At 37.3% G+C, this 13330-nt stretch overlaps 1 protein-coding gene across 4 annotated transcripts in view; it reads right to left on the bottom strand.

Annotated features, from left to right (window-relative positions):
• Window positions 1-6460: 6460 nt before the first annotated feature.
• grb10b (growth factor receptor-bound protein 10b) overlaps window positions 6461-13330 on the bottom strand; it is a 123374-nt gene continuing 116504 nt past the window's right edge. For all 4 annotated transcript variants that reach the window (XM_079625838.1, XM_079625840.1, XM_079625839.1 and 1 more), the window contains 4 exons: window positions 12698-12764; window positions 12298-12385; window positions 12098-12191; window positions 6461-10612 (listed from right to left, as the gene is read on the bottom strand). In XM_079625838.1, coding sequence (XP_079481964.1) covers window positions 10466-10612; window positions 12098-12191; window positions 12298-12385; window positions 12698-12764 — 396 coding nt within the window. In that variant the 3' untranslated portion in view covers window positions 6461-10465. The remainder of the gene's footprint in view (window positions 10613-12097; window positions 12192-12297; window positions 12386-12697; window positions 12765-13330) is intronic.

Genomic DNA, 13330 nt, shown 5'->3' with positions numbered 1-13330 from the left:
GTAACTTATATGACGAAATCTAGCGTTAATTCGATCTCAAACAGATTAATTAAAAAAAGTTATTAGTCCACCACGTGCGAGACGTCATAAACCAACGTGGTTGAACGATACTTTACGACATTCGGTTTCGGGAAACACTCGTGACTAGCTAGTTGATTTCTCCAACGATGCATCGTACTATGGTAGTTAAGCAGTGAGCTATATAGTTGTACGGGAAACGCACCCCTGGTTAGTAGTGAAGCTGGTAATGCTGTTTGTGGAGTTGTTTAATCAGATCTTGAGAGATCTAAGATCTAAGACTGTGGCTGGAAATCAGTTTGTTTTGTTTCTCTTTTTTTCTGTTCTTGTAGCTTCTCTTTCTTTCAGTGATTCTGATTGTTATCAGCAGGTGGTCATCAGTTTCTAAATTTACTCATTTATTTACATTCACTCTCTCAAGTGGACTCCTGGGACCCAGGCTTTTGTCCTCTGTAGTGGACATTATATTTTAGTGAATTTCTCTGACACCATACATGTCAGTTTTAAGTCTGGGTGTCCTGTAAAGCGCACATTCAGGCCTTTTCAGATATACCAAATGTCTGGAGGTTTCACCATGAAAACAACTTATGGGTCTTAAAAATGACTGACATTAATTTAGTGATCAAATTTAGCACTCTTTTGGAAATATGATATTTAATTATCATTGAAATTCATATTAATTGACTAATTTTCAAAATGTTTGTTTTAAATCAACATCTCAGGAAAATGTTATGGGGTTTCTAATCAAAATATAACTTTCTTTTACAAAGCAGGACATTGATTTTATATATGTCTGTCCACTGTAGAGGACACCAGGACTTAAGGCATGTTTATCATGCATTTTGGGAGACACAATAAGTTTATAGGGGGAAAAACGATATCAACATTACAATGAAATATTTGGATTATTATTAAAATATTGCAAATTTTGATTCCCATTATATTATATTATGTGATATTATATTCCCATTATATGTTACCCCAAACACAGTAATATATGCAAAATAGATATAGTGTAGGGGAGAGCCGGGACGATTGTAACGCGGGACAGATGAAACATTGAGATTTCCTTGAAAACCACTCACGTCACGTACGTCAAATTTCGTCAGCACGTACAACACGCAATGCCTACCAGACCCGCGAAAAACATTTCTTCTTTACGTCATGCCGTTTTGGATTTAAAGCCGGAAAGCTGTTTTTTTGAGTGCAGTAAGTGAATTCTTTCGTGCGGTAGGCCTACTTTTTTTTGACTGACAAGTTGTTTATTGTTTCATGTGCCATTGTAATGATAATACGGCAGGTGTATTAGTACTGTAACACACCCTTAAGTGTGCAATATCAACGTTTTTTAGTTTAAGGGAAAAACAAGTTTAACTGGCGGGAGTCGCTGTCGGGACGGTTGAAACAGTGCCTCCTGCCAGTTAAATCTGGTAATAGGAAAACCGTTGTTAAGGCTATTCAACTAGTAAGTAAACACTCGATATGACTCAAGGAAGAAGTGTAAGATAATTAATTGTAAACGGATTTGTCTGTCTTCATCAAAATAGAAAGATTACACAAAATGCGCATATAGGCTTATCGCCTATGTTTAATGGGTGATAGAACAAAAATGGTTAAAATGAGCCTTTAAATGAAAATAAATTACAAAATATGTTTGTAACAATATGTACATAAGTAACAATATGTACATAAGAAAATGACGTTTATCTGAAAAGTGTTTCAACTGTCCCGCCTCTCCCCTATATATATATATATATATATATATATATATATATATATATATATATATATATATATATATATATATATACTGAATGGGACTACACATTTATGGCCACATATTGCATGAAGTAAAATAGTAGGGAAGTGTGGGGGGCAAGATGAGCCTTTTTTTTTTTTTTTTTACTTGTGTTTCTCAAGATCAGAGAAAATTAGGCAGAAGGACAATGAAAGTATCTAAAGTAGTTTCAGGATGTTTCATAACATTTTTAAATGATGAGAATATAACCATAAAAAAGGGTTCCAAAAATATGGCTTTTTATGATGCTTTTTCGTTTGGTACGGCTCGCTTTGGCGCTTTTCAACTGTATGCTGCGGCTCTATAATCCCACAATGTGTACTGTTTGCTACACGATTCCCAATTATTTCCATTATTTCTATTCGTACAGGCTTTACATTTGTATTTAAATGTTGTAATAAGCCATTCATTTCATTTTTATTTGTGAATCAGATTTGTTATGAGACGGCATTAATTAATGTTTCTTATCAAAAACATGTTTCTAATAGCACAGCAGACAGCATTTGTTTTACTAGGTTATCTCCTGCGCTTCATACGCCACTTCCATTTGCCGTTCAAATTAATGCACGGCTTAGACTAACTGTACATCATGCATGTAAGACTCCAATACAATTATCAAATGATTCCCTCACAAATACATCTCTGAGTGAGAACTGTCTGTGTTTATTATGATAGACTACACAATATCATAATGGTATTTTCAAATAAATTTGTAAATTATTATTATTTTAAATTATTGTTTCAGCGGTAGTAGCAGTGGCTGGGACGGACTTTAAGTATCGCCTCCGCTTAAAAAGATGAAATTTAATCCTGTTTACATTAAATAAAACCTGTCTCCCGAGCAGGTTTAAGCTTACGGACTTGTTGCTAATTTTGGGTGGTGAACTGAGAAGGCTATTCCTGCACAACCGGAGGCTGCAGTTTCAGGACCCCAGTTCTAGGACCGCAGTTCCAGGACCCTAGTTTTTTGTGACCGCGCCACCAATCAAAACACTAATTTGACCTAATTTATACTCCAGCTTCGATATTTGACCACTGTTTATGATAAAACTGGTTTGCAGTGACATTAAATTCTTAATTTATGCCAGTAGTGCAAAATGATTAATCTGTACCGCCGTCGTTATTTTGAATAGAAATCATCACTTATAAAGCATGTCTTCTCCGGTTTATTTGTTTTCACATGCAATATACAGCATCCGCAGGGTTCTTAATCCAATGGTGCGCATATTTGTAGAAATAATGATTTATTACATGTTTGTAAAATATTTTGTCATACAGAATAACATTTCTATTCATTTTCCACTGAATTATACGATCTGAAGAGCTCAACAGAAAACTCTGTCTTTCCTCTTCCTGATTTGCGTCAGTTAAGCTCTTAGCGCTCTTTTATTCGCTGTACAGCTGTCAATCATCTCACGTGATTCAACTTGACCATACTCCTGCCCTTCTGCATGACCTGTGTACACTTCCTCATTCTGACCTCCGTGGTAAAGCTAAACAATTAAAATTGCAGCCACCGCTATATCATCCAGTTCAGTAGGTGGTGCTGTCACAAAAAACTAGGGCCCTGGAACTGCGGCCCTAGAACTGGGGTCCTGAAACAGCAGCCTCCGGTTGTGCGGGAACATACTACTGGGTGAACTATCCCTTTAAGAAAGGGTGGCACTTCCACCCTTTCTTTAAAATGATAGTTCACCCAAAAATGTAACTGTGGAAGCTATATGATACAAGTGAGTCATTCCAGACGAAACAAGAATACATTGAAGGCCAGAGTTTCGTCATGAGAGAGAAAAAAGGGAGGAGGTCTGGTGTGGTCAAACCATAGACTGTAAAAAAAGATGGACGACGCCCCTTCGCTCATTTCCATTGGTGAGAACTGAAGCCGCCATTGTCCAGATATGACGCTGACATCTTGGGACTTGAGTCTGCACAGTAGTGATCTCGGCACCAGACCTGTGCAGTAGTGAGCAGGAAGTAAAGCCGCAAAATCAACGCCCCGCCCTCACTCTCCCAGAATGCACTCTCCCTGCACTTTTTTAAGTGGCCTATGCAAGGGGGTAATCCATCCGCCGGAAACTGAAGCCTCCCCGGGGGCCGCCATTGTAGCAGAACATCACCTGCTGTTAGCATTCCATTGACTCCCATTCATTTTGGCGTCACTTTGACAGCAAATAACTTTACATCTGAGGCGTCCAAAGACTCCATTTGTCCATTTGTTCTAAAGAAACACGACAATGTATAAAAGGCTCCATTACTTTGTATCTTACGTTATGGCCCCGTAGAAGCAGTTTTTGTAAAAAATAGGCTATACGATTGCGTCAGAACCACGCGACTCTGTCGCACAGTCGAGAAATTACCGTATAGACAGGCGGAGAAGCTCGCAAGCAATCGGGGGGATGTGGAGGCATAAAGTCCGATAAAGTCAAGGGAGAAGCCCATAGAGAGTGATAAAGTTGCTCCTGCTACTAGCTCATGGACAGCTAATACTCACGCTCTCCGTCTCTGCGAGATTCGGAAGGGAATGATTTTAGATTTATCTCGGCACAGCTACTAGAAGACAGAAAACTGTCAGACAGGTTGCTCACGTCACATCTACGTCATCAAGCTCATCTTGAGCCTGCGCAGTACGCCTGGCGATCAGGAAGTGAGTGCTTCAAATGGGCTTCACTTTTCTCTGTTGAAATCTATGGGGTCGCTGTGTCCATCTTATATATGGGCCTATATCTGCTCCGTACCTCCGTTCTGCTCCGATCGAGGCGCTTTGGCTTCACTTTTCAGGGCTTGTGCGGCACTCTTGGGTCAAACACTCAATAAAATGCAATCTAATCCTGTTTACATGAAATAAGCATGCTCCAACGCCAGGATGAGCTTCGAAGAACCTAACAATCCTGTATGATGTCAAATTGTCAACAGTAAAATCCAGATAATTGAGTAATCCACGCACAAAGAACGGACCCCAGGTGAGGATGATTGAAATGATTTACTAATAATGAGATTGTCTGCCCTCTAGTGGACATGAACATGGCTTGCATCACACATAAACAGATGATTCTACAAAATAATACAGCAAATAGTCTTATTGTATATAATGTAGTGTAATCACAACTCTCTAACGTTTAAAACCTTTATGAGAAGCGCTCACTGGGTATGTATTGAACACTTCATTTTTGAGATGTAGCAGAACTGATTAAAATCTATACATATTTCTTTATGAGATTTTTTAAACAGAACGTACATTTTACATTTAGAATTTATTAAAATAAATTTTGTCGTTGTAATACACATTTTAAATTCCAAAATGACCTTTAAAATAATTGATACTGCTGAAAATAAATATTTTTTAGAAAAACTTTCATCCATCCATCCATGAAATACTATGCATTAAATATGCTATAAACTGCCTAAAGCAATAATTGTTGTAAAAAAAAATCAAAGATGGCTGTGCACAGAAAAGCTGCTCTAACCACTTGTGCGCATGTTCCCTAAACAGTGAGCATCTTACAAACTCCTACAACAAACACGTTACACACAGATATGCTAATCAGGCTGTTACCAGTGCTAATGACTTAATCATATGAATGTAAGTGTGTGATGTTTGCATGCTAATATAATATCAACACACCTTGAGATATAGCAATGAATTAATGTTTTATTCTAAACAGAATATATCAGTCCCTTATTTGTACAAAAATACCTGAAAAGGTTACAGTTAGAATTTGTAAGCCATTCAGCTATATTTACAGAACCAAACAGAACACATTATCAGTACAGAATCTGAAAAGAAGAAAACTTTTTTTCAACCCAATTTTTTGTTTGTTTGTTTCATTCCCTGAAATACAGATTCATATTATTTATATTTTACTTACATTTACGGTCATGGTATTTTATATATTATATATATATATATATATATATATATATATATATATATTGCATTGAGATGACACGCATAGCTCAGGAAATATTACTGATAGTTGGGAAACATTCTGATAAATTATGCAATCGATAAAGTCACAGAAGTTCTGCTCTGCATTACAGTGCACACATTACATTATATGTTGCTATGATTCATGACAAGAGGAATAATTCAAATCAGATCCACAAAATTACACATTAAGTAGCCCACACGTTGTTCATTAAAAATGACTACTTGTGTATAATGCAATAACATGCACGCTGTAATAAAAAGCAGGACCTCCTCTTTCATCAGAACTATAATTCTCGTGACACAAATCCTATAACCTGAGTAAGAACACCCTCTCAGGTCGACATTAGTGAAGAGAGAGAGGATGGGCCGTGGGGTTTTGAGGCACCTGATATACATATGCTTTAAAACAATACTTTTGCTCAAATATTAAAAGTCTGTCATTATTTATTCACCTTTGTGTCATTCCAAGTTCTTGCATGGAACACAAAAGGAGTTATCTAGCAGAATGTCCAAGCTTCTCTGTTCCATTCACTGTATGGGGGAAAAATGATTTGAGGATGAGTAAATGATCCCTTTAGTTCACACAAAAATCTAACTGTGGAAGCTATATGATACAAGAGATTCAATCCAGACGAAACTAGAATATCTTGAAGGCTAGAGTTTCGTCAATAGGGGGGTGGTGGGGGGGGTTCTGGTGTGGTCAAAGACTCAATAAAAAGAAGTACACCGTTAGTTTAATAAAAAGAAAAATACAGAGAAGTCTTGCTGGTCCACAGGACCATTTTTAAACAGCCTCCACTTCAACCCTGAGCAACCCAGTTACATTCATTTCTTTTAAATATAAAAATGACATTTATTTCTTTCACTGATAAACTCTCAACAGATCACACACTTCGCAAATGCTGCTACCAGCTCCTTTCAACAACACTGGGGAAAATGCAAAGAAATTCTGTCTTTGATTCATATTAAAGAAACATTTCTATAATATCTACAAGGCAAAAATTTGTTAGCGTTTTCATAATAAGAGTATTTGTGAGAATAAGTGAGTTTTTTAAAACAGCAATTTAGCTTAATAATGACCTTCAATGACAAAGTCCAGTTTTCCATCAGCTCGATGCAAACATAACATATTTTTTAAGGTCAATTAGCTTGACAAAGCAACATAAAATAGAATAGATTCAATATTTACACACTTAACCAACTAATAAAAAAAAATGCACTAAAATAAGTCAAGTTTCTTCATTGTATATGCCATTTTGGAAAAATTTCTGCATCCAAAAATTCAGTGTGGTATCTACAAACTTGAACAACGTGAATGGAGTGTAACTATAGAGTCATGTTCAGTTACATGATACATTTAAACATCAAACAATGCTGCAAATGAAATTAATTTGTACGGACAACGTGATTGAAGTGTATTACTGTGTTAACACAGAAATGACGCCCCGAGTATTTGGATTGTGAACAGACATTCTGCTTACACTCACTTTAGACAACAGCCAATTAATAGACAGGTAGGCTAAGCGCTAATGCTACTCAGACTACCAACAGATCAATTTTACTCACACAAGTGATTCACCAGTAACATATAGCAAACTTCCTCTCTGGCAAAATACAAAAATCATGTTTTCACTAGTTAAATGATTTCAGAACAAAAACATATACCCTCCCAACTCAATACATCCATCTGTCTGAACCAGGCGGAAAAAATCCTGTCATACTGTTACACTAGAAATAGCCCAGACAGCAACATACATGTAGTGTCGGCCCAGATCCGGACCGTGTGGAATCCATGCGTAGCAGATGTGGGCCGACACAGAATATGCTAATCAATAGCATCGTGACTGAAAGTTAGTTTAGTCCTTGGCTGACTGATTGTATAGCTTCACTTATCAAACCCTGAAAAATAAAGACGATAATGTCAAAGCTTGTGTGAGTATGCATTTATGTGCTTGCTTCTTTTGGTGAACGTAAGACCCACCCGGACTGCAGCTAAATCAACACTGACACACACTCAACCTCAAACAAGGCTTGAACTAACTGACACTGACACTGAGAAAGAAATTCAAGTGAATAATAACAGCGCTGACTCAAGCCCTGCAGACTATTTCTGTGGTTAAATCACCAATGAGGTTTAGGTACGACCTTATTACACGGTTCTCTGAAATACTGATTCTTCCAATCTCTTCCTTGTCACGTAATCAAATAGTTTTGACAAATCAATATTTCACGTCCATTTATTTTATTTACTTTTTATTTGTAAGTAGCCGTGTAATAAGAGTCATAATGTACAGTCAGCCGGTTACTATCGCTAAACTCCTTTGTTTCAGGATCGACCTTTTGCGCTATTTTTATTTTTTTTAAAGCCAGCTGATTGTACATTATCCCTTACTTAACTGAACCAACACAAAATATGTGTATCCTAGAAAATATATATGAACTGGATTAAAAAAGCACAAACAGCTTAATGTTACTCTGTGACAATTAAAACTACTGACGACAATGTGGAACTTTGCTAGGAATAGACCTTAATCGTGTAGACGCCATAGTTCAATCAACGTGAATGGAAATATGTACAATATTCTGTTCAATGAGTTGCTCTGTTTTAATGTCCTATATAATGTGTTTTTGCATTTTTGTTCACTTTTCAGAATGTGTTTTCAATATAATGCCGTATCAACAATCGAAAGCAAGATACACAAAAGTACAACCCACTGAACAGACTGTACTGTATGTCTACCATAAGATCCATGAAGATGGTGTTCTAGAGTGGGACACTGATGAAGAATTAGTGTTAAAAGGTTCAAGAAAAGGGGGTCAGGTTAACTGAGGTCTGAAAATGTCACAAAAATGTGGAAGAATAGTATCGAACAGCGCTGAGAAAAAAAAAAAACTATGAAACTAAATTTCAAGTAATCAAATCCAGATGAATAAATAAATTTGTTGAAGCAATACTTAAAAATGATTGCGTCATTTGCATTTATCTATATACTGGTTTCTGGGTGAACTTGGAGACATGGTGGCTATGCCCTCTCAATCTAGTGTAATACAATATAGGTACATACTAAATTCAAGGCTCTTTCTTTACATTGTGTCACAAGTACAAAAAAACAAAAACAAAAATCTTTACACATCCGTTGGAAAAGGCAGATTAGAAATTTGAACCTCGCCGTTCTGTGGGTGTTCTTAGCCTGGGCTTCACAGTGTGCTGTCCACGAAACAATCTTTCGAAACATGGCGAGAAAAATAACAACAAACCGGACCGGTGGGACCGACGATGACAGCAGTTTTAAAGATTCCAGTTTGTTGATCTAGCTCCTGATAGACTGCGACCCACAGCGAAGTTCCCAGCTGAGGGTTTAGTGGTTATTTTTCTCTGAACTCAACAGACTCCTCTTTAAAATCAAGGCACTGTTCCTAAAGGATGTGGTGGTGATGTCAGGCCATGTTTACTCATGTTTGAAGGAATAGTTGAAAGGAACCTTTATGTAATTCACAAATTATTTTCTGTTGTTTTTGTTTGTTATTTTTTTGTTTTTACTCAGGAAGCGAATGTAGGCTAGACACAAGTTTGGCCAAAGGTGAAGAATGTCAAAATCATAACCAGATTAATATTTTCATGGTCTTGGTCTTATGAGCATTTGGACTCGGTCTTGACTCAGACTGAACTCTTTTCTGTTCTATGTCTTGACTCAGTCTCGACCGTCTCCAGGTCTTGGTCTTGACTCAGACTCAATGTAATCATATAAGTCTTGGCCTGAACTTAAATGAGCTGGTCTTGAATATGACATTGTCGCATGGCTTCAAAAGACTTGATATAAAGTAGATGAGTCGTATTTAATAGCTTCATGATGTTTTTTTGTCCTTTTTGTAAACTGACAGCCGTGGTACAGTTAATATGGCAAATACAAATTTCTCCATTTTACGGAAAAAGACAGTCATATGGTTTTGGTACAACAGTAGGGTGAGTAAATAACCCAATTCAATTTTCTGAGGTTAACTATTCCTTGAAGGAGTGACACTTTACTTCTTTGTATGGCCAGTAGAGAGTGCTGCAGGTTATGTTTTGTGATGGGGGGGGGGAACTATAACACGACAAAAAAAGGCCAAATGCATTTATGCATGAGAGTTCTGTGCTCAAGACGATGAGCACATACAAAAATAAAATAAAAATAAAAACAGTATATCTAAATATTCTAATGATTACAAATGAAAAAAGATAGAAAGCACAATTTTAACGGAAGAGTCTTTTCACAGTACTGAAACCACCAATCGGCTGTCTACATCTCACAGGACATTGTAGAATCAAACCTGCTTAATTTATGAAAGCAACAATTGCTATAGCTTGGTTGTTCCTGGTTCATGAGTGCAAAATAAAATCAAAGATGTGTTCTAAGAGTGTTCTGCTGGTCTTCCCAAACCACTCTCGCATCTCCACAATTCAGACTGCGGACCCTGAAAACTCCCTCCGGATGATAGTTGATTGTCCTGAGAACCTGCTCTGGCCACGGTCGTGTGTGCAGGTGGCTGAGAGGTTCGTCAGCGCTAACACACAAGCTTTATTTCCTATATTTCTTGCTGGTCCTGTTTGTTGTTTTGATTTTCTCTCTTCTTGATAGAGAGGGGCTCTCGCAGTGTGCTTTTCTCCAGCACAGCATTACACCACAGCACACGCCGTCTTAGTGTTTTAGTGTCTTTAGGCGGAATCAGGCATATGGAGGTCATAAGGCCACAGTGGTGCAAGGGTGTTTAAGTTTGCAAGGCAGAACTCCTCTGTTTAGCGTGTAGAACTCCACCAACTGGATCAGGTCCGTGAATTTGGTGGCGCCATCGTCGAGGCTCAAAAACATTTGACCGTCTTCTTCACACTGGAAAAGGGACGATCAGTCAGTTATTTATGAAAACATTTTATATGTGCAGATGCTGTTTCATGCATTCTGAAATGTGTCAGGATGCAATTTCAATTAATGCAATTCAAATACGCGAAATATCCTAAACTATTGGATTCTGCAGACTTTTCTCAACTGACGGCGCTACAGTTTGCAAAGATTCTGGCTGAGCATGTTAATTGAAGTCATGCTGACATGTTTACAGCCAGATACCTGATTCATAACACAGTTTAAAAGGCACAACTTTTTGAAGTTTAAATATCGACCTCCTAGAGTATGACAAAGCGTTCCTATGGCAACGCTAGTAAATTGCTTGGAAGGGAGACCCACCGTCTGCAGTAAAAATTTAATAAAAATAAAACATTGAATTAAATATAATGCATTTTTTATCATAATAACAACTATATTTAATGATATAAGTAAAAAATATAATAAATATGCAATCTCTATAGCTCTTTTTTCTAGCCAAAATAACGTCCTATATATCATGGTCTTTAAATGGCTTTCCTGAGGTAAATGTTATGTGACATAATTGTTCTCCAGCTGTTATATTGACCTCTTTGAGCGGTTGAAAAATACTGATTGGTCGATATTATGTATGAAAATAATATAAATTTCGGTAAGTTGCGTGAGAAAATGGATGTGTGGCGTAAGAGCGTGTGAAAAGTGACAATTGCGTGAGTCTCACGGTCAATGCGTGGGAGTTGGCAGCCCTCTTTTACTTCAGGCAGTGACTGGCAATGAGTCTGATCTTCAAAAGAGACAAGTTTACTAATATTAGTCTCGAATTTCCCTGGCTGAAGATAAATGCTTATGATTTTGTAGATGGACCGTTTTGAGAATACACAAAGCAGAGTTGAAGGGCAAGCAGGGTCGGCAGCAGAAAGGTAAACGTTGGATGAATCATATAATTTAGGGGATCATTAAGATTTCCTACTTTTAGCACTACTTTTGACGACAGGACGTCCACTCGTTATAACTTCCTCACCCACAGGAAATCGATAAAACCCTACACCTTTTGCTGTATATCTGGCAGAGCAACCCCAAACACAACACGTTTTCATCATCGTGTCAACTTTGATCAACAACAATGTTTTTAACTATGTAACTGGTACAGTAGCCGGCTGGATCTCTTCAGTTAGTCAGTAGAAGCCGCTCGCACCCGGAAGTATCTTGGTGCCTATAGTTTACAAACATTCTGAAATGCCGTATTGAGGATTGTAACAGGCACAATAAGCAAAAATACGCGTTATGAGCAGCGGGCTGTGCGCTTTCAATGCAATACTTGATAAGAGTGTTTTTTGTTTGCCACGTTCATTATCAGAAAGTTAAAAGGGGTTTCCAGTAAATCTAATGCATTTACTTTTGTTTCAAGGAATACTAGACAATATCTATAGAAGTTTCATATGTGCATCAGCACAGAAAGTTAATATGTTACATGTTCTGAAAACTATAAAATCTCACCGGTAAAATCTGGAAATGTTTAATTTTCTGGTGGTGACACAGTGTAAGTACAAATGCCTTGGGATTGCTCTGGCTGTCCCTCAAGAGAAACATTCTGAAAAAAATAAAAATAATAATTAAGTGTAAGTATCTGTGGCATAGTTAGAACAGAGAAACATCCAGCATGTTTTTGAGAATAATTAATGAGCTATAATATGTACCCATCCACTCTGCCCTGCTGATGGATCATCTTGTGGGACTCCTCCCGTGAAATACGACCATGAAACCACAGCTGAGTTCTGTGGATAACTGGATCAGAAGGAATACAAAATGCCTTTAAAATAAGAATGATGGTGAGCAATTCTCAAAAGAAAGCTATGCACATTTTATGCTATCTTTCTTTAAAAGTATGTATTTACTGTATTTCACATCTTTATATTTCAAGGATTTCATCCACATAACCATTAATGAACTTCTTAAGTCGATGTATGATAGTACTATTTTAACTTTTTGTTGTAGATTAGAAAATTTCCTGCAATTTACACTCAATTTACACTTTTTTTTAATTAAAGAAATGAATTATTTGATTCAGCAATGATGTCAAAATGCTCTAGAAAGTACCTCCACTTAATGATGAGGGGTGTAACGGGCTGGGGCTTCCTAGGATATTCATACGCTGACTTCTCTTCTGAAAAAAGACACAAAAACCACACAATCAACAAACTTACAACATTCTGCTACATTACAGTATATGGACAAAAGTATTGAGACACCTGACCATTATACGTTTATCTCTGTAAAGCAGCTTTGAAACAATCTACATTGTTAAAAGCGCAATATAAATGAAGATGACTTGACTTGACTATACCAACAGTGACTGTAATGACATTGCATTCTAAAAACATAGATACTAACATGGACTGGGTCCCCCCTTTACAGCTATAACAGCTTCCACCATTCTAGGAAGACTTTCCACCAGATTTTGGAGTGTTTCTGTGTGAATTTATGCCGATTTATCCAGTAGAGCATTTCGTTCGTAGAATCTCTGTTCCTATTTATCCCAAAAGTGTTTGATGAGGTTGAGATCAGGGCTCTGTGCGAGCCAGTCAAGTTCTTCTACACCAAACTCATCCAACCATGTCTTTATGGACCTTGCTTTGTGCACTGGGGCACTGTCATGATGGAATAGAAAAGGACCTTCCTCAAACTGTTCCCACAAAGTTGAGAGCATAGAATTGTCCAAAATGTCTCGGT

Source organism: Phoxinus phoxinus (assembly GCF_949152265.1).
Source record: "Phoxinus phoxinus genome assembly, chromosome: 10".
NCBI classification, from domain to species: Eukaryota; Metazoa; Chordata; class Actinopteri; order Cypriniformes; family Leuciscidae; genus Phoxinus; species Phoxinus phoxinus.
Note: the sequence above shows the minus strand (reverse complement) of the source record. Positions and strands in the feature narration are given on the sequence as shown.